The 21,714-nt window shown below is 49.5% G+C and overlaps 1 protein-coding gene across 3 annotated transcripts in view; it reads right to left on the bottom strand.

Moving 5' to 3' along the window:
- Window positions 1-21,714, bottom strand: part of SLC25A48 (solute carrier family 25 member 48) — a 51,367-nt gene that overhangs the window by 14,649 nt on the left and 15,004 nt on the right. For 2 of the 3 annotated variants that reach the window (XM_059888155.1, NM_001035309.2), the window contains 3 exons: window positions 20,397-20,468; window positions 17,911-18,169; window positions 2,678-2,935 (listed from right to left, as the gene is read on the bottom strand). In XM_059888155.1, coding sequence (XP_059744138.1) covers window positions 2,678-2,935; window positions 17,911-18,169; window positions 20,397-20,468 — 589 coding nt within the window. Of the gene's footprint in view, window positions 1-11; window positions 1,391-2,677; window positions 2,936-17,910; window positions 18,170-20,396; window positions 20,469-21,714 lie in introns of those variants that run through there. The other variant, XM_059888156.1, reaches the window with a different exon arrangement.

The following is a 21,714-nucleotide window of genomic DNA, read 5'->3' as shown; positions in this document are numbered from 1 at the left end:
AAGAGAGAGACAAATAGCTATGAGGGGCTAGCTGGTCAGGGTCTGGAGGGGCACTGGCTCCCTGTAGATTTCTGGAAAGAGCTCAGGGTCAGGGCCTAGGAAAGGGGTCCCTGACCCTCCATCACCACATGCTGTGGGACTCTGCAGAAATTTTCTGCCTCCTCTAGGCTTTGGGTTTGTCTTCTGTAAAATGCGCCAGCAGCACCTCTCTTCATGGGATTGCTGTGAGGACAAATGAACTAACGCAAATGAAGCATTTAGCACAGAGCCAGGTGCGTAGCTAATGCTTCGTAAACAGAAGCCTGTATTGACAGCTTTTACTGGAAGAAAAGGCCCAGTACTTTCCAAGCACACACAGGGGAGGGAGTCCAGGGTGAGGCCTGAGGCTGAAGGCTGGTAGCTCCCCACAGGCACAATTTATTTTGAACACAGAGACACTAAACAAACACTTGGAGATAGGCTGCTGGCCAGCTGAGGGATCGTAGAGAAGGGGGAGGGGCAGGTCTTTAAAGAGCTCTTATCTTTTGCAGTGACGTGGAATAGGAGAACCCTTGGGACCATGTGCCACTGAGTCTTCTTCATTGGATAAAGCTCAGGTGTCCCAGTTTGAGCACTTTTGTGACTTTAAAGGACTCTAAGAAAACAGCACCAGGTTATTCTGTAAACACAGATATTGGCACATTCTTTGACGGGGAGACAAAAACAAACTGATGCCAAAGTCCAAGGCAGCTGGTTTGCAAAGTTTTGTAACTGGTGCCCAGCAGCTCCCAAATGAGGCCTTAGCCTGTCCCCAGCTCCCTGCCCGTCCTGGCCTCCCAGCCTTGGTCCTCTGGGAACCCTCTGGGCGTCTCCTGCCTCCTGCCAGGATAAATGGGGCTGCTTTCCCTGGAGTCAGTCCAGGTGCTGCCCTGGCATATCCCTCTGTTCTCAGCCCATGGGCTTGGGCATTACAAAAACAGGTTTGCCTGCCAGGCTACATGCATCTGTTCTCACCAGAAATGAGAGCAGTAGGGGCCTGTCTGCCCTCTCAGCCAAAAGGCACTTACTGAGCACTTACTGGGAGCTGGCACAGGCCAGGCCTCAGACATGCAGGGGGATGGGGAACACTGGGGTCTGGTGGCTAAGATGTAGGCTCTGTTATGTATTTCCTGTTTCAAGCACAGCTGGTTATGATGAGGAGGAGAAAGAATGACAATTTTCTTTCTTTTTCTTAAAAAATATTTATTTGGCTGCACTGGGTCTTAGTTGCAGCACACGGGATCTTGAGTTGCAGCATCTGGTTCCCTGACTAGGGATCGAACCCTGGGTCCCCTGCACTGGGAGTTCAGAGTCTTAGCCACTGGACCACCAGGGACGTCATGATGATTTTCTTCTCTCCAGTGGATCTTTTCTGTCAATATCAAACATACCAGGCTATCAGCCTTCTTAAGAAGCAATCCTCTCTTGACTTCCATCCCCTCTCTGACTATAGCTGTGTTTCCCTCTTCCCCAGTACAGTGCAGTCAAATCCCTCAGAAGTGTTGTGTGTACTTGGGTTCTCCAATTTCTTTCGTCCCATTCTCTCTTGATCCCACTTCAGTCAGGTTCTCACACCCTTCTCTTCCTCCAAATCTTGTCAAAGTCACTGGTGGCCTATGTGTTGCTAAATCCAAGCCCTGAGAATAGCAAGTGCAAAGACCTTGTGGTGGAGAGGGAGCCAGGCACGGTCAAGTTGCAGGAAATGGACCAGTGTGACTGACACCGAACTAAGTAAGGGACATGAGCAGAAAAGGAGTGCAGAAAGGTAACAAGCAGATTGCTGATGGCCTCGAAACCACCGCAAGGTCACTGACTTCCAGCTGAAGTGACATGGAGATGCAGCGTGGGTTCTGAGGAGGGAGGTTCAGTAACCAGTCCATGGCCACAACGTGACTAAGTGTGGATTTGAACTTGGCTCTTTCTGACGGCAGTGTCCCCACTCCACTGTCTGCATTAGCTGTGTGACTTTGGGTTGGTCACTCTGAACCTGAGTTTTCTCATCTGAAAAATGGGGAGAATAATTCCTACATTCAGGGGAGAATTAAATCCTCATGTTAGAAAGACTTGCAGGGTGCCAATATTTTAAAAAGGTGGACCATGATAACAGATTTTCTTTTCAAAGCTCAGCGCTACCTGACACAGAGTGAGTGCTCAAAATATACCTTCCAACTGAAAACAGAAAGAGCCCAAATAGGGACTCAGAGAGAAGGTGCGGGGAGAAAGAGAGGGGCCATTCCTCATCCGTAGTCCTTCCTCCGCCTGGCTAGGTCTGACCGTGTGTATGTGCATGCGTGTGTGTGTGTGTGAGTGCATGTGTGTGCTAAGTCGCTGTGATCATATCTGACTCTTTGCGACCCCATGGACTGCAGCCTGCCAGGCTCCTCTGTCCATGGGGATTCTCCAGGCAAGAATATTGGAGTGGGTTGCCATGCCCTGCTCCAGGGCATCTTCCCAACCCAGGGATTGAACCCAAGTCCCCTGCATCTCCTACTTTGAAGGTAGGTTCTTTACCACTGAGCCACCAAGGAACCCCAGGTCTGACCATTGCAGGTACTTAACAAAGAACTGTTGGAAGAGTGGCTGGATGAACCCTGCCCTTGCCCCACTGGCCCGCTGCAGTGGTCAGCACAGGGTCAGGGATCAACTGTGCTGCCCTTACCCGCCATTCCGCCCGCCAGCCACACAGCACAGGGGCTGGGGCCTGCACAGGCCTCGGGCGTGATCCAGTCACTCAGGAACACGTAGGGGATGAAGTAGAGGCAGTAGCCTGGAACGTCCCTCAGCAGCATGGCGCTGGCTCCCCGGTACAGCCCCGCCAGGCCTTCTGTCCGCACGATGGTTGCGAAGCAGTGCACAGGCCCCTGGTAGGCTGGCTGCTCCCCAAGAGCTGCCACTCTGGGCTTCAAACCGAGGTTGGCTGCAAAGACAGAGCAAAAAGGTGGCAAGTGGCCCAAGGCAGGAGACTGGCCATCTCTGGCACTGAGGCAGTCCAGCCCAGCCCATTGAGAGTTCCCACTCACGTCACCAATTGATTTTTACCAAACCTTCTGACTGTCTTGGCAGCTCAAATGGGGATTCTGAAATCCCAGCGCGGAGCCCTTGCCAGCATGTGCCGCCAGACTGGAGGCAGTCCCACCAGGTGATAAAACACCTGTTGCCTTAGGATGCCCGGGGGTTCTCCGTCAACCATCACTATGACGTTCTGAGCAGGTGTGACTGCACGATGTCTCAGAACAAACATGCTGAGCCAGACCAAGCTCTGTCTTGAAGCACAGGCTGTAAAGTCCAACACACTGTGTGGGTATGTGTGTGTCTACTTGTACATAGCATGCTAAAAATCATATGAGATTTAAAACTAAACTGTCCTGGCTCCAAATCCTGGCCCTGCTTACCAACTTTCTGACCTTGGTAGGCACCTTTCAAGTCTTTATTTCTTTACCTTTGAAAAGAGGACAAGCCCATACTGAAAGTTGCTAACACAGTAGATTTTAAATACTCTCACCACATACCCACACAAAATGCTAACTATGTGAAGTGGTGGATGTGCAAACTGACCTTATCTTGATATCATTTCACTACACATATGTGCACCAAATCATCACACTGTGAACCCTAAACTTATACAAGGCTATATGTCAACCGTATCTCAATAAAGTTAGGAAATTGTATTTTTTAAAAATAAAAATGAGAATAGGCTGTTGTGAATATAAACAAGGTAATACCTATAAAGAGCTCAGCATGGTGCTAGGAACATTGCAGGGGTGCAGTGGTCTCACCAGAGCATTACTGAGACCAGATGACGGGCTGGAAGGCTGGACATGGTCTCACTGACTCACTCCAGCCCTGGCCAGGCGGTGCCCTGAAACAGTTGTAGGGCAGACCTGTGCCATTGGCCCCTCAGAGTCCAGGGCACAGAGTGCTGTCTCCTTCTTTGACCACTGGGATCTCTGCTGGCAGATCATTGGTCTTGGTCTGGTTGTTACATTGGTAGTGTCTTCTCAGGACATATGTAGATAGAAAGCAATGACTCTAATCCTTTCCACCTGGCTCCTTTCATCTCCCTGTCTGATGCTCATCTACTCTGCTACAGACCTTTGGCATAGCTTTGACTCGTGGCCAGAGAGACCTCCCAGTCCCAGTGCAGATAAAGCAGATCATATTCTCAACTTTCCCTTCTTGGAGAACTAAGGTGACATGACCAGGACAGAAACAGAATGGAGCTTGCTTGTGACCACATGCCCATTTTGTCACCTGGGTTCAATTCCCCGGAAGCACCAGCTCATTTGGGTTTTTACAGCATGCTGGCTAAGAGACAGATCATTTTCGTTACACAGGTGAACTTCCAAGCCCCCTAAACAGCCCCATCTTTATCAGATGAAGGTCAGGAAAGAATACTCAGCTTCATGATGCCACAGTCCAAACAGGAAATTTAGGAGTTAAGTACAACTTGTCCTTTTCACTTATCCTGGATGTAGACAAGGTCAAGGGGGAGGTTTCTATTTGCCTGGAAAATTTGCTTTGACAAACTAGTCCCGTATATTCTTCCTGTGTTGAGGGAAGAGAGGGATAAAGGCCATGTGTGTTAAGCCAACTGCGGGAGGCCGAGTCCCATTCTCCTTCACAGTGGATCCCGCAGGGAATGAGCAGGTGTGGCAGCCACATTTAGGGGCACAGGGCACTCTGAGCTCAGGGCAAGGTCAGATACTGCATGCAGTCTTTGAGAGCACTCTGGGAGATCACTGAACACTCGTTTCTCTCCCAAAGCCACTAGGATACCACTAGGGTCATCCTGGGAAAATGTGGCATTAAACCAAATAGTTGTAATTGTCCCAACATATAAACTTTGCCTGGGCCATGCTCACATGGAAGTACCAGTGATTTGTCCCCAAAGTCAAAGTTTTCATGAATCAACTATGAGTATGATGTAGAGCTCAAAAGTCACTTACTGAAGGACAGCTCCTGTTAACATTCTGCTTGTTTGGAGGTACAGATGTTGGGAAAAAAAAAAAAACACCTGTCCAACCACCAACTGGCTTTATCAAAAAAATCTGCCTTTTTTTCCCTTTTCTTTTCAGAATAAGCAATAAGGAAATTCTCTCATATTCTTCTAGGGTTATAACATAAGCAATCTAGCTTTAATTGCTTGAAAATGATCCATTTACAACTATTACATCAATATAATTATAATTCTGACCTGGAACATTGACATGAGTCTGAGCTGATTGTCAGGGCCTCTGGACACAAGGTGATACTGTGAAGCCCTCAACTTCTTGCAGCTCACCCCTGACATTTGTAAATAAAATTTTTATTTGGAAATAATTTCAAATTTGAAAAAACAAAGTACAAAAAAAGAGAGAAAATTTGACACAGAACCCCCCGCACCTATATTTACACATTTACCCCCGCACCTATTTTTAACATTTTACCTTATTTGTTTTATGGTTTGTGTGTCCTCTCCCTCCCTCCCTGCCCATACCCTTCCTCCACTCCTCACTCAAACATGGGTGTGCAATTAAACTGAACAGATGCCTTTGTCCCAATTCCTAAACTTTGCCTGGTTCAGCTCCAGGTAACAGTGACCCGACCTGGAGTCAAGGTTTTCATCAATCAGTTGTGGGTACGATGTGACTTTCAGGAGTTACTGATAGAACGAGAGAGTCTGATAAAATGGGAAAAACATTTGGCCAAACCGAGAGCCAACCTTGTCATCAAGACCCAACCCAGCACCAGATCTGTACTTTCATTGTTTTTCTCCCAAAATAAGCAAGAAGGAAATTCTCTGGCCCATACATACAATATATAATTTTATTCTCTGAGCCATTTCAGGGTGAGTTACATACAAAATAGCCCTTACCATTGAATTCTTCAGTCTGTGTTTCCTAAGAATCAGGATGCCATTCTACACGCTGTGGGAAAGGAGCCAGGTTCATAATCACACGGACAATCTTTGTATCTAATGTACTGTCTGTGCTCATGCTCCCAGTGATCTCACATTGACCTTTAGAGTGTTTCTCCCCACCCCCATGACACAATCCAGTCCATCAGGTATTATATTTCGTTGTCATGTCTCTGTAGCTTCCTTTCATCTGGAGCATTTCCACAGCCTTGCTTTGTTATTTTTTTTTTATGATGACAATGACATTTTTTAAAAGTACACCACCCCCTTCTTGTTAACAGAACTCCTCTTATCTGAGGTTTGTTTGATGTGTCCTTGTTATTACACTGAGATGATGCATCCTTGGCTGGACTTCTTCCCCCTTCTCCAGTCTCACCTCTTTTCCCATGAAGACCAATCAACCTCAAGATTCCCTTTGTCTTCTCTGGCCTCCTCTACTTGTTTTCATTAGCTTGTTTTTTCAACTGAGGTGTAATTTACATCCCATAAACGGTGTAGCTGATAAGTGCACAATTCGTGAGTTTTGACCATGACATGCACCAGTACCCTATCCTACTGAGAAAATGGCATCTGATGCTTGAAATAAGCCATTTTGGTCACTCAGGCAGAGCAAAACTCTGAAGGCTACCTAGCCTCTCCTGCTTTTCAAGGTAAAAGGATTCTGTGATGTCAACGATGTGTCACCCGACGAAAAGCAAATCTCTTTCAGGTGACAGTTGTCACAGGCCCACCTACTTTAGTGTAGTGGTATGGACAGTTCATACAGGACCATGAGGCAGAAGACGGCAGGCATTCTGATCAGTTGCTCAAACCACAAGATGCTCCATGGCTCATGGAGGTGTTGCCAGGGAGACCTGGCAGCCAGACTTAGAAAAGCGCTGAATCGGAGCCTCTGGTAACTCTAACTCTGGACCAGTATTAGTCTGGGTAAAACACATTTTGGTGACCCTTAAAAACTGACTTGGGAGGTTGCTGGCAAGCAGCTCTCAGAAATATACACAACCAATACATGTGAATTTGTATGTCTTTGTGCAAGGAACCCAAGGAAGGAGGTGGGTACTTTGCTCACACTGAACCTCCCCTCAGCCTATTGTTCAGGAACCTCCAGGGCTTGGGCTTGGGGGTGCACACATGCCTGTGAAGGGGTTCACATTAGGTATATTTCCTTCTAGGGTGAAATGTATTTAGTTTCCCTCATGAGAACTTTTTGTTCTGAAGTAAGGATAAGATGATGAATCAAATTTTGATTATTTCTTACCCTGAATGCTTTGCTATTTGCTTTGCTATTGAGGCCATTTTTTACTGTCCTCTTTAAACTAAGAGCCTTTTACTATAATAGGTGCAGTAACACTCATGATGTCTGTGGTTTTCTTTGTTTTCCTAAATTCATTTAGGATCAAGTCAAGCCCACATGACAGGCAGGATATTCAAAGTCAGTAATATCACCTCCCACTCTGCTCCTCACCTTCACCTAAGAGCACAGGAAGCCTCCACAGTTCTAAAAAGACCCCTCCTCTGGGCTCCCCTGTGTTGTTCGGCCCAGTCCCCTCCTCGCTCCTTGGACCACACGCTGTGCCATGTGGCTCACTGCTCAGCAGCAGCATCGCTCCTTGGACCACACGCTGTGGCCATCTGGCCCCACTGCTCAGCAGCAGCATCTGGCACCTGGCTTGCTGGCTCCTGCCTGGGCCAGGAGGCCCCTCTGATGGCAGGTGCCTCTTCAGAGAACTCTTCAGGGGATGGGGGCGTCCAGGTTTAGCCAGTCCTCACAGGTACCCACACAGTCACTCCTTGGGGGATCCTCCTACCTCAGAGAGGCTACACTGGCCCAGACACAGGCTGAGGTCCCTGTAGATCTGCCTCTGGCGCCCCTCTGCTGAGAACCCAGGGACCTGCTGCAGCATCCCACGGTACCCTTCCCAGACGAACACAAACAGTTTTTAACTCTTTCCTTCTTAGGGCAGTGCTGTTCAGTGTCTTCAGTGGGTCATGGCCTTGGAGACAGGAAAGTCAGGTGAAGCACAGTGACTAGTCACAGAGCCACTTGAAGTAAGGAGAGCCCAGGCCTCAGGGACACCAGATCTCCTCTGTTTGCCGGTGGGGGTTGGAGGTGGACACAACACCATTTCTTAACACATCAGTTTCTCCTGAAAATCCTTAGCAAGTCAGCCACCCACAGATGAGGCCCTGCTGGTCCCCAGTCAACAATGTGCAGGCTCACCAAGTGTTCTGTGCTCAAATACCCCTGGGCCAGCAGGCTCTCAAGTGCAAGGCGGGAGCACGGGGTTACTTCAAGGGACCCACCAATCCACAAGCCTTGAAGACAGATAGAATTCCTCAAATATCTCATACACGTGTCTGACCATTTTTCTCACATGTGTAGGTGCTATTGTGGGAACTCAATAAAAATTACTTAAATACACTGATAATCCACAGTAGTTTCTTATCGTATGCGTTTTCTTAATCATGGACACTAAGTAAAGCCACTGTTCTATGGGTTGGACTCCATTTCGTATATTTAAAAAGTCCTCGTAGGGACTTTTCTGGTGGTCCAGTGGTTAAGAATCCACCTTCCAGGACTCGGTTCGATCCCTGGTCGGGGAAGTAAGACACAACATGCCTATGGGCAGCTAAGCCTGAGTTCCCAAACTACCGAGCCAGAGGGCTGAAACTAAGACCCAACATGGCCAAATAAAATAGATAATGTTTTTAAAAAGGTACTCATAGAAAAAACCAGGACCCTTAGTGCCTGCCAAGGCTGTACCCCTGTCATGGTCTGTTTTGGTTGCTTCTGTTTTTGGAGCACATGGTTTTCCCCTAACTGGCTCAGTGAGTTTTCTGGTATTGGAACCGGCCCTGTGACCCTGTGCCTGACACTGTGGGCTTTATGTGCCTCAACACCATTCAGAGAACACTTGAGCATCTGATCGACAGCTCTAGCAGGGGGGGCCTCCCAAAGCCGCATCTCCCATGATGGACGTTCCTCCAAGCCCAGCCCTGTCTGATCCTTGTGCCAGAGACTAAAAGACACTTCCAAATCATGGTGTAAGCTTCCACACTGGCCTAAGATGCTGTGGAAGCATCCAGTACTATGGATGGACATCCTACAATAGACAGGCTGGGTATAACCTCTGTGGTTTGGATTTGAACAGGCTGGGGGACCCTGGGTTCCCCTCCCCAGGATATTACCAATGGGAAGCTCTGGCCTGGTTCCTGTTTGTAGAGGGTATGGCAGTTTTCTCATGATCTAAAGAGTCCATGATAGGCAGATGGTTTACTAGAAAGAGCTCTGTGTTAGGAGCAGCTGGGGTTTGCTCTGCTGCTCAGTTGCTATTTTCTATACAACCTAATGAAAAAGACTCCCCAACACTAGCCTTCAGTCTCCTTGTCATATACAAAAGGGGAAGAATAAGAGGCCTCTCCATATCCTCATTGGGCTTCTGTGCAAATTAACTGAGAATGCACTTTGGCAAGTACAGTTTACCAAAATGTGTGTTGTACAAATGTATTTCACTTGAGGCAAATAGTTACCACTATTGTCTTTATTAACTTGTCCTGATATAATTTCAGATTCCAGAAGAGCCAGACCTGCCAATATCAGGCAGCTTTGCCCTGCTGTGACCTGCCATGACCTGCCAAGCCTCCTATGGAAGACTGTGGGTACCCACACAGCACTGAGAGCTACCAACACTAGCATCAAGTAGAAATCAAGACAATATTTGCCCTTGTCAATTGAAAGAACAAATGGGTGTGTCCGTATTTATTGTACGCAACTTGTACAATGGTGCGTTACGTTGTGTACATCTTCATTAATTTTGGCAAGCTATGTGAGACCACAGCTTGAAAAAGATTCAAACTGTCCAGAACTCAAGGGTGCCTCTTGAACTGCATGGCTATATGCTTAGCCTCTTCACAAAACACCTCCCTCCACTTTTGGGCTGCCATTGCTCCAGCCCTCACTTCCTATTGGCATACAGCCTACTTGAGAAGAAGGCCCCAACTGTGGTTTCTGTGCCACTTGTCACATTCCAAGAATTCCTGCCTTCCCATAGGCTTCCTTCTTTAGAAACTGATGGAGCAACATATATCTCTTTACAGAGCTTAGCATCGATCATTCCTGCCCTGAACTGGGAAATCCTTAGAAAGTATCAGATGGCTAACCTGCCTAGAGATAAATATGCTTCTGAGCAGCCTCACATCTTTATGGGAGCAATAAAACTATGTTGCCAAAGAGACAAACTGATGTAGTCAGGGCCTCTGAGGCACAGTTACTGCCCTTCCCAGTCAGACATTTCTGAAGGTCCATGGAAATCGCAGAAATGGTTTCACCCCATTTTGTCATCAGACAGCCTTCCAGACTCAAATGGGGTTTGTGTTCAGGTGAATGGCTGATGATCACCCTCGGCTGGCACTCCCCACTCTTACCATCCAACCCAGCCCTTGTCAGCATGTCCCCTCTTGGCACATCCAGATAGTAGGACCCTCTCCTCCTCGAATCCTGGCTACACTCTCTACCCTTCATTCCATCAGATTATATTAAATATGGTAGAGTCAGGCTCCCTCAACTTCCTTCCTCTTGCCTCGAAATTCTCTCTCAATTATCTCTTTCCTTCTTCTCTCCCAATTTGGAAAAGAGTCTTTTTCTTTGGTCTCCATTCACTGTCACCCTGACTTCAGCGGCTCTCCCCTTTTCCCTCTCCTTCCCCACGATGGTGACACTAGTCTCTCAGGACTGTGTTTCCAGGGTGTGGAACTGCACAGGCTGGGGCAGAATAGCCCAGAGAGCACGGATAAGTCACTTAAACCCAGCGTCTGTTTCCCCACCCACCAGATGGAGACTGACAGTGCATATTTCATAGAGTTGCTGTGGCGACTGAATCTCAGGGTGTGTGTTAGCACAGAACGCATGGCCAGGCACGGCACTTGTTAACTATAGCTATTAGCGTCAGTACAGCTCCTTCTCAAACTTCTTCACAGCGTTTTCTCATTGCCAGTCCCCTCTTTGTTTTTGCAGCTCAACTTGGCATTTGCACTTAATGTCATGACTTCAGCTGTCACTTTTACGTCTGTCAGATTCCTGTCTAGATCTCCTGCCCTAACATTTCAGCTGGAGTTCCCCTCTCCCCAAGAACAGGAACCAAGGCCAAGTCTCCACACTCTCACTTGAGACTGCCTCTCCAGCCGGGATCCAAACCGTCAACCGCAACAACGAGCATGCGTGCTGACCCACTCCCACCAAGTTCTGTCTCGCAGGCTTCATCTGCTGTTCCATTTCCTTTGTAGGTGGTACTGCCTCCCTCGTCGCTACCCAACTTTGAAATCCTGGGTCATTTTCAACACTTTCTTCTCTCCTTATTGGCCTGTTGGTTCTGCATTATCTATGCCTCTTTAAGTTACCGCTCCCCTGTGTTCCCAAAGTCCATGGCCCTGAGACAGGTTCCCAGCCTCTTGCCTGGTCTGTGGCAGCAGCCTCCTTACCTCTACCATTCCCACCCCTTCCATTCCTCTGAACGTCAGGTTCATCACTTCCTGACACACAGCTTTGCTCAGGTCATGCTGATGTCCAAGACACCCCACTGCCTGCAGAATAGCACAGAAACTCACACTCAGCTAATAATCCAAGCTCTTCATACCTGACCCTGTATCTTTCACCCTTCCCCACTCATCCCTACACAGACCCGCTCTTCCTGCCCCTGACTCCTTCCCTCCATCGGTCCTCAGTCTAAAAGACCTCCCCCTCCCCACTTCCAAATCCTAGCCAATATTCAAGCACCCAATTGACAACCACTCCTCTCTGGAGCCTTCCTCGTGTGCAGAGCCAGATTCTGAGGTTCCAGAGTCTTCCACAGGCCTTTCTCACTCCGGTGCACATTTGATTCCCCACCAGACTGAGGGCTCCATGAACACAGGGCCTGTGTGTGTCTGATACCTGATGTGCCCACTCAGCTTTGCTCATTGCAGAGACTGGGAAAATGCTAGTGAATGAATGGAAGAGAGGATTTAAGCAGGTATAACACTCAGCCCTTTGCCTCCAGCTGGGCCTGGTGGAATTCCTGCAAAGGTCAGCACAGAGTTAATGCTGAGTCCTCCTCCAGTCCCCCAAACCCCGGCCTCCTGTGGTGTTAAGGGCTTTGTGATCTGCACATTAATTAGGTTCTTAATGAAAACACAGACCTGAAAGCTCCCAGATGGGGGAGGAGTGAGTGTCACTGGCCACTGGGCTCTTGGATGTGACTTGGCCCAGGTAGAACTGCTGGCCCTGGACCTCAGCCCCGAATTCCAGCACGGGCGCAGCAGGGCGCCTAGTGCAGCTCATGCCCGTGGGAATGGTAACTTGAAAACGGCACCTTCACAGGCACCTTACTGTCAAGGCCAGATCTGAAAGAATTCAGGCCAAGTGACAGAGACCCCAGGGAGAAAACCTCCGTTTTCATGAGGATAACTGCCGTCCGGGGAGTTTTCATGAGGGGTGGGCAATGCCAAATGGACATTCCCTTTAAACTTCAGTAAATGCTGATATCATTTGGTAAAACTCCTCTATATAACAAATTTCACAGCACGTACCAAGAATCCTAAAAATGACCATACTCTTTGACCTACTCATGAATCAAAGAGCCCACACATTTAGGGAAATGACTGCAAATGAAGGCAACTCTTTATGGACAAATTTGCTGATCACATCACTATTTTTAAAAGAGGAAAAACTGTAAACAACCTATATTTACATTAGTAGGAAGACTTCTAAATAATAAGTTTAACTGTATTGCTAACATTTATCTCATGTTTTCAATGTATCAGACACTGTGCTCAGATCTTCGTGTGTTATGCATGATTCTATCCCATCCCAGTTATGACTGAGCTACTCTTGTTATTCCCGTATTGCAGATGAGGAAACTGAGGCTTGCGTTTCCCAGGTGGCACTAGTAGTAAAAAACAAACAAATAAAAAACCCACCTGCCAAAGCAGGAGACCTAAAGATGCTGGTTTGATCCCTGCATAGGAAAGATCCAGGGATCCCTGGAGTAGGAAATGGCAACCCACTCCAATATTCATGCCTAGAGAATCTCATGGACAGAGGAGCCTGACGGGCTACAGTCCATAGGGTTGCAAAGAGTTTGACACTACTGAAGCGACTGAGCACAGCACACAAACTGAGGCTTCCTGACGATCGGTGAAGATAATAGAAGCAGGTAGTCTAACCCCAGAAACTGAATTCTTATCACGCTATATCATCCCTCTCAAAATACGTGTGTGTATTTTATGGACTATTGTACATCTGTTTTAAATATTATCCATCTATTTTCATTTTATAATGTTATTTTAGTAACATGGAAAATGTTCGTTACACTGTTAACAACAGGATATGAAACTGTCTAGATAATATGAGTAAAACCTCTTAAAACATTTCATCTATGCACACTGAAAAGGAAGAAGAAATACACGAATGTATTAATGGTGACTGTACTTGGTTGGATGGCTAAACTCTTTCCCTCCACATTCAGACAATCAGGATGAACTCAATGGCTTTATATCTGCATGTCTCCAACCAGATGAGCTGGGTTCTCACCTCAGCATGGCCTGCATTCCACCTGACATCTGCCCCCAAACAGGGAAGCCAGAGGCCTCTAGCCCCTGCCTTCAGTATGGAGCGTGGTCTCTCACAGACCCCCATTGTCACCACCCAGGAAGTGGACTGGCAATTCTGGGGTAAAGCTGCAAGCCATGAGCAATCCCACAAGCCCCGCACAAGGCAGCTTAAATTTACCCATCTCAGCACAGTTGTCAAGGAGAGTGGGCTTGGCTCAGAGCAGAGACCACAAGCTGGCAGCTAACCACTAGCCCACACTGTCTAATCCACACAATGGTCTGGGCTACATGGTGTTAATGTTGGTTTGCATTTGACTTTGGTTTTGATTGAATTATCTGACAATTTCCAATTAAAAGACCCTGGGAAAATCTAGCTCTCTGCCTTCTTTTTTTTTTTTAAGATCCAGGCTGTGTGGCAATAGTCGGCTGGAGCTGAGTCGAAGCCACCCCCTTAGAGAGGATTTGGGCAACCTGCAACTATTTCCCATTACTCCCCATTGCCTCCCAGGCACCAAGGCTAAATGACTGCATTTCTAATACCAGAGTGACATGGAAAGTAAGCATGTTTTGTTTTTCTATAAGAAGGGGGAAAATGAAGCACAGGCTCGGAGGGCTGCAGGTGTTCAAACAATGGAAAAGGGTGCATTCTCCAGGCACCCGTGCTTACTGATGCTTCCTGCCTGGGCCCAGCGAGTCTACCCCCTACCTTTGGCCTAGAGGGTTTCTGAGGAACAAGTGAAAGAAAAACCACATCCTTCCTCTACTTCTGGAGGGATTCCGGGCAGAAAGAACTGCCTGATGACCCACCACCTGCCTCCCCTGCTTTTTCCCCAGTAGTTGATCCTGCCCAGCACCCACAGTCACCAAAGCCCCCTCTCTCAAGCATCTGAGGGGATGAGGGAGGTAAGGAAGAGTGGCCATGCAGAGAAGAGCTGCCCAAAGCCACAGAATTCAGACCCACCCCTTGGAGCCCACGGGCTGCACCCACTACTTGAACAATGTCATTTTAGAGTCAAGTTCCCACTTCCCTTCCCTCCCTCAAAGTTTGCAATTGGTTTTGTATATGATGATTCTCTGCAAAGGCCCAGATGTTACCAAAGTCGCTGCAGCCTCAGCTTCTACAAAACCCTGGGGGCAGAAGCAGAAACAGCATCAGTGGTCCTGAGTCACCTGCCTGGGCCCTCGTCCCAGCTCCACCCCCGATTTGGGCAGGGACCTCGGGCAGGCAGTGGAATCTCCCTGTGTCTCTGTCTCCCCTTTGTAAACGTCCAGGAACTTGGTTTTCGTGACTATTAAACACCATGAGCTCTTTACACAGTGCCTGCCGCATGGTAAGCTTGAGTAAACACTGGCTCCTTGCCCCCATGGCCAGGAGTGTTCTGCCTTAGTCCAGATTGGAGGTTCTAGGGGCACAGCCGAGGGGGACCCTCCAGCCTTGGTTTCTACCTTCTCTCCACACACTCAGGTCAACTCCTTTGTGTTTGCACTGTCAGATAACCCGCTGGGACCAGGTGCTGATGACTTCGAGCTTAGAAGGGCTGAGAAAAGTTTTTCTGTGTGCAGGGCCTCCCCTGGTCTCTTTTTAAGAGCCTTCCCTGAATTCCCTAAAGGCTAGCTTCCTGGCACCCTGGAAAGGACAGAACAAGTGCATTTTCATTTTCTGTTGCTGCCTCAAGGGGTTTGCTTAAGAACCGGTTTCCTTCTGGTATCATAGATAAACTTACAACCTGGGCCATGGTCCCCATCCATACAGGAGTAGGATGAGATGCTGGGGAAGAACAGAGCCGCACGTTCCCACATCCTCCCTGCTCAGAGGGCTTATCCAGCTAACAAGGGCTCCACAAGAGTCTTGACGTCCCAGATGGCAGTTCTAGGGAGTTCTGCCCCAGGCCCCCAGGGCCCAGGCGAGCAGGCACAGGTGGCCCTCAGTGTGGCCTTGAGCAGGTGCCCAGTCCTGACCTCCAGGCCCTCTTTTGACCCCTCTCACCACCTTCCCCAAAGCCCTTCCTGACCCCCAGCCTGGCTGAGAACCTCCTCCACTCTCCCCCACCCTATCTGGAGTGGCCCAATGCCTGTCTGCCTGTTTGCTGGACGGAGAGCTGCAAGAGGAACAGGACAGAGTCTTCTGTCCACCACTGTGGTCTCAGCACTTAGCCATAGGCCTGGCACACAGCAAGTGCATAACTACTGTGTATCGGGTAAATGAACCTCACACTGTCGGGGGGATGTTAAATGGGGCCATGCGTAAACAGCACTTAACACAGTGTCAGGACACGATGAGCACTTAGCAGCTTTGGCAGCTGCTAACGGAGGCTGCTCAGCTCCCTAAAAGTCAGGCTCCTGCACACCCAGGGGTGGGGCCTTTCTTGGATCTGGCTATTCTGGAGCTGCTCCCGTCCTTCCTCTAGTCGCGGAGACTTCTAGTCCGGCTTCAGGACTCCTGTAGCTCAGGTCTTAGCCTGCTAAGTCAGCCACCATTCTAGAACCCTCTTCAGGGAAAGTGTAGGTGGGCGAGGGAAGAACAGAGGATGGAACCCACACTGTCAAGAAAGTTCACCGATGAACTTGTCTCCGAATGTCCCGGCATCCTGTGTCCCAGCACTCTCCCTGGGTGTCCAGGCTGGCTGGGGGCCCTCACAGGTACACATGCACACCTGCCCCGCTCTCCTCCCCTTCCCGGGATGAGGCGCCTTGGTTGTGAAGTGGGCAGGGCTGCCCCCATGAACCGAGGAGCCCCATCACTGAGACTCATCCAACACGTGGACCCCAAAGAGCTCCAAGCCTTATGGAGAGAAACCTACTCTGCACCCTAGACCAACACAACTTTGTGAAAGTAGACAGGAGAGCACAAAAAACCAGCCTGGGGGTCAGGACTCCTGCACTCTAGGCCTGCTCACAATGCCCCTTCATTTCTCTACATTTTTGCTTCTGCTTCTAACACAGGACCATATCAGTGAGCTTCGAACTCTTCTCAGAGGTGCAACCCTTTGGTCAAACTGAAAGGCACCAAGACATGACTCAGCGTGTTAGGCAGGTGGGGGTGCGGATGCCCCTGCACTGCATCTCCTCGGTGGCCCCCAGGGGGGCACGCTCCGTGACTCTCTGGGTGAACCATCTCAGTGTTGCCCTGCATCTCTCTGCATGCTCACAGGGACCATGGGCCCTGGGGCACTGAGCACCTAGCAGCTGTGACTCCTGTTCTTGGGGTAGGAGGGGCCCCTGTGAGGAGCAGCAGCACCATGCTTGGAGTGTGTGCAGACCTGCCCTGGACACCTGCCCAGCTGAGCAGGGAGGGCAGGTGAACCAAGGAGCCTGGGTAGCAGTCGGGGGAGGAGAGGCACTGGCCCAGGATGCTCCTGAGTGACCTTCTGGGGCTTCAGCCATGGGCCAGCACAGCTGACTCCCCACCCAGCCTCTGTGGGCAGAAGGCTCACAGGGAGGCCACTTAGAAGGTGGCCAAGCAGAGGGGTCTTATCCACAACATCTGTCAGGTATATATCTGAGGTCACAGGAAGGACCAAGACGCAGTCCTTCCATCATACAGATAAGGAGACTGAGGCCCAGAAAGGGATGGTATCTTCCCTGAGGAGGCAGAGTAAAATGAGAGCCAAGGACCAAACTCCAAGGTATTGGAATTTGTCTAAGAGCCCCCAGCTCATCCTTTCTCTACAGCTGGCCCTTTCTGTCCACACAGTAAGTGCCTTCTTGTTCTTTCCAACCTCCTTTATCAAAACTGGTCCCAGGAGAAGAGGCACGCACCTCTTTACAGCAGGGAGGAGATGTCAGCTCCAGCTCACCATGGGGCAGAGTAGCTAGCTACACAGAGATAAGAAATGAAACTCTAATGGAATGTGGATGGCACGGTGGGGGCACCCACTTCATGAAGCAGCAGCCAACCCAGCTCAAGGCCTCCTGGCTGCACTCCTTGGTGTGAGGGGCAGGTGTGGTTCTGAGACCTGGACAGTCACACAGGGCCCCTCACTTGACTTAATGCTCTGCTCTTGCCCTTTTAAAATTCTTACTAATTTGAAATCAAGATACTATTTTTGTTTCACGCCAGGGGCTACAAACTATAAAGCTGGTGCTGACTGGCCAGTCATGAACTGTGTGTCCTTGAATAAGTATCTCAACCTCTGGGAGCCTCAGTTTTCTCATCTGCAAAATGGAAACAACCACAGCTCTCGCCTCAGGAAATTGTTCTGAGACGAATTAAGAGAACATATGTGGGGCTCTTCACAAACGTCTGGTACATAGTAAACCCTTGACCAATGAGAGTTACCACTATCAATAAAAATGATTTGACATAGATGCCCTGCTCCATAAAAAGGATATTAACCAAATCCCAGATCTAGGAAGCCATGAGAGGGTCACAGGTGCCCAGACACCAGGCCACCTCCCCGGCCTCTTACCTTCCTGAAATGGCTGTGTTTGCATCTGCAGCCGGATCTTGATGAGGTCCACGGGAGCACCCAGCCCGACAGAGACCACGCCGGCCACCATGCTGGCCAGAAGCAGGTCAGACAGCACGTGGGGTGGGCCAGCCTCAGGCTCCTGGCACCGGTGGTGGCTGAGGAACCTCTGTGTGTTGCTGAAGACCCCAAACACCACCGAGTTGTAGACAGCGATGCTGGCAAGGGGGAAGGACATGCCCTTGAAGAAGCCAAACACCTGTGGGGAGACCCAGGAGGAGGACGCATGAGGGCCTATGCCACCCCTGGAACAGACCTTGCCCTCCTGGAGCCCATGGCCTGGTAGGGGAGACACCACAGGAAAAGCAAGCCAGTATATCGATGGAAAGAATAAGAGGGTGCTGATGTGAAAGGAGAAACAGGGGAGCAAGAGAGCATCCTTGCCCTGAGGAGGAACTGGCTTCTACATGAAGCTGTTTCTTGAGCCATGGTGCGCTGGGCCTGGGACCTGCATTTGTCACCAGAGCGGCAGGGTTCCTGTGGCCGAGGGCAGCCCATGGAGGCCCAGTGGGCAGTGGGCTTGCCAAGCACCACATGCTCCCTGCTCATGTGCCACTCCAACAAAAGCATTCTCTGGGCACGCGCCAGGCCCTGCAGGACAAGAAAGAAGCACTTTACGCCTGCACTGAGCTCACAATCTGGAGGCGGGGTAGGAAGGGATCCAGGCAGACAGACTGACAGGCAAGTAAAATATAATGTGCTAAGTCTGTAGTGGTGGGGTGTGAAGGGTCCACAGCCCTGCCAGGGGCACCTGGGCCAGCAGGTAGCTGGGTGCCCCTGAGCATGTGCGTTTGTTGGGACAGAGCTGGAGGGAGAATCCCCGAATGAACAGCATGAAAGGCTTCTGTACACACATCCTGCATTCTCAGCAGACACCACAGATGTGCCACTGAGCCTGGAAAATTCCAGAGGCCCTTGGAGGAGTCAGGGCCACATACAGGGCACCAAAGGTGAAAAAGCACTGGGAAGCAATTGTAAAAACTCCAGGCTGTACTCAAGCCAGTTCAGCCTGACCTGCATGCCTGCACCCTGTTTACAAGAGCCTGGACACCACCTCACACAAGCGTCCACACACGCATGTGCATGCAAACACACATGCATGCACTCACCATACTCCAGACTCCTCCTCTACAAGGCCCCTCAGATAACTCGGGACATCGCTTAGCTTTGAACCACCGTGTCTTAGAGGAATGGCAACAGTCCCCACAGAAACCCCAGGGCACATGTCCCAAAAAGGAGAATCAACAGCTGCCATTCAGAGGATGGAGGAGTAGGACAACATTACACCAGAACAGCTAGTGCTGGGTTTGCAGGGCTCACCCTGAGCAGACCATCCAGAGAATCAGAACAACATGCAGACACAAGACACACTTCAACCAAGGAGAAGAAACTCCAGGTGCAAGCAGGAGACTCCTGAGCTCCAGGCCACTTCCCAGGAGGGAGCCTGGTGGGGACAGAGGTCAATAAGGGGGTCATGTTCCCAGTGACTCAAGGAAAAGCCCAGTGCTGCCACAGGGCTTACACCTATTTCTTTTTTTTTTTTAATTAATTTTTATTGGAGTGTAATTGCTTTACAATGTTGTGTTAGTTTCTGCTCTACAGCAAAGTGAATCAACTATACGTACACATATACCTACAATTTTTTGGATTTCCTTCCCATTTTTAGGTCACTACAGAGCACCGAGTAGAGTGCCCTGTTCTATGCTGGAGGTTCTCATTAGTTATCTATTTTATACATAGTAATGTGTGTGTGTATATATATATATATCAATCCCAATCTCCCAATTCATCCCACCCCCATTTTATCTCCTGGTATCCATATATTTGTTCTCTGCTTATGCCTATTTCTTTAAACTAATAGTTCATTTCATCCTAACTTTTAAAATTTATTGACAATTCCCCAAGGAGGAGTCTTGGAAAGTCTTCAAAAAGCACATACTCATTCTCAAGAATGGCACCTGATGCTTCTACAAAATCTGTTACTCAGATTTTCTCCTCTGCAGAGAAAACCCCTGGGTCCCCTGGTCTGGAGTGACGTGTGATACAATCCTGCTCTGGGTGCCTGGGACCAGAAGAATCACCCCACTCCCACCCCTCGCCCCACTCTGGGATAAAGGGAGCTCGTGAACACATGGCCTACCTGCCACTCCTCTGGTTTTGAAAACCTGACAGGTCACCCTGTTTCTGCAGGAATTTTCCACTCCATGTTCCTAAGTGCCTCAACATTTCTCCAGAGAGATGACGCACAGTTTTTTCCCTCAATACTATTGCACCCGGGGACAGGGTTAAGTTTAGGTAATACATAATATTTGAGGAGTGGTGTGAGATGAACAGGGAACACTGAGCCAAAGGTGATGAGTGTCATGAACAGGGGGTGAGGACGTGACTTTGGCCCTTAGGAGAACCTTCCCGCCAGGAGCACTTACACTCTCCCTCCTGTACACCGTGCGAATGCAGCTGAGGGTGCTCCCGTAGCCAGAGCCGGCCTGCAGGCGAGCCTGCGGAGAGAGGCAAAGGCAAGGGCCTGAAGGCTAGGCGGAGACAGGTCATGTCCCCACCACTCCCACGATACTGGGCTCCCAGCACAGGGCCCCAGAGAGGGGAAGGCCTGCCCCTGTGACCCCGTCCCAGCCTGGCTGGCCTTCCGTCTTCTACCTGCACCGCCTCCCTACACATCCCATTCACCCCTTGCTAAATACAGCAGGAGGCCCCTCGAGCTGAGAGAAGAAGACAGGCCAGTTTGTTGCACAAGAACAACACTGGTTTGGAGACATATGGTTTTGCTGCATCTTGAATACAAGAGCTAACCTGTGGCTCCAGCCTGTCTGCTGTCCAGCACCCTGTCCTCCCAAATACTCCTGGGAGTGGCCTGCTCACCTCACCTCCTGACAAATACAGAACCCCCGTATCTATCCCCGCAGTGATGCACTGGGCTCCTCGATGGCCTCCTGCTCCCCTGCTCACTCCTTTTTCTGTATCGACACAACATCTTTTCCAAACAACGATGAATGTTTGTCACTGCTGTATCAAGCTCTGCAGAGGCCTCCCTCCAAAATCGGAAAAATCCCACCCTGAACCAGCACCACAGAGGTCCTGGGTGGTGCCTCTGTGGTGCCTCTCACCACCTCCAGGCAATTTCCTCCACATCTGCTGTGCCTATCACTTAACACATTCCTGGACCCTGGACCATCAGTTTCTTCCTGCTTCCAGAACATTCCACCTACATTTCTCCCCTGGAAGGCTCTTTATTCAGCTTCTTCAGCTCATCTTTTGGGTCTGAACTTCAGTGCTCCAGTGATGTGATCTGCCTATCTGTTTTGCTGTTGTTGCTATTCCATCGCTAAGTCATGTCATACTCTTTGTGTCCCCATGGACTGCAGCACGCCAGGCTCCTCTGTCCTTCACCACCTCCCAGAGTTTGCTCAAACTCATGTCCATTGAGTCAGTGATGTTATCCGACCATCTCATCCTCTGCCGCCCCCTTCTCCTTTTGCCTTCAATCTTTCCCAGCATCAGGGTCTTTTCCAATGAGTTGGCTCTTCATATCAGGTGGCCAAAGTATTGGAGCTTCAGCTTCAGCATCAGTTCTTCCAATGAATATTCAGGGCTGATTTCCTTTAGGATTGACTGGTTTGATCTTGCAGTTCAAGGGACTCTCAAGAGTCTTCTCCAACACCACAGTTCGAAAGCATCAATTCTTCAGCACTCAGTCTTCTTTATGGTCCAACTCTCACATCCATACAT

This window comes from Bos taurus, chromosome 7, assembly GCF_002263795.3.
Source record: "Bos taurus isolate L1 Dominette 01449 registration number 42190680 breed Hereford chromosome 7, ARS-UCD2.0, whole genome shotgun sequence".
NCBI classification, from domain to species: Eukaryota; Metazoa; Chordata; class Mammalia; order Artiodactyla; family Bovidae; genus Bos; species Bos taurus.
This window is presented reverse-complemented; position numbering and strand designations above follow the sequence as displayed.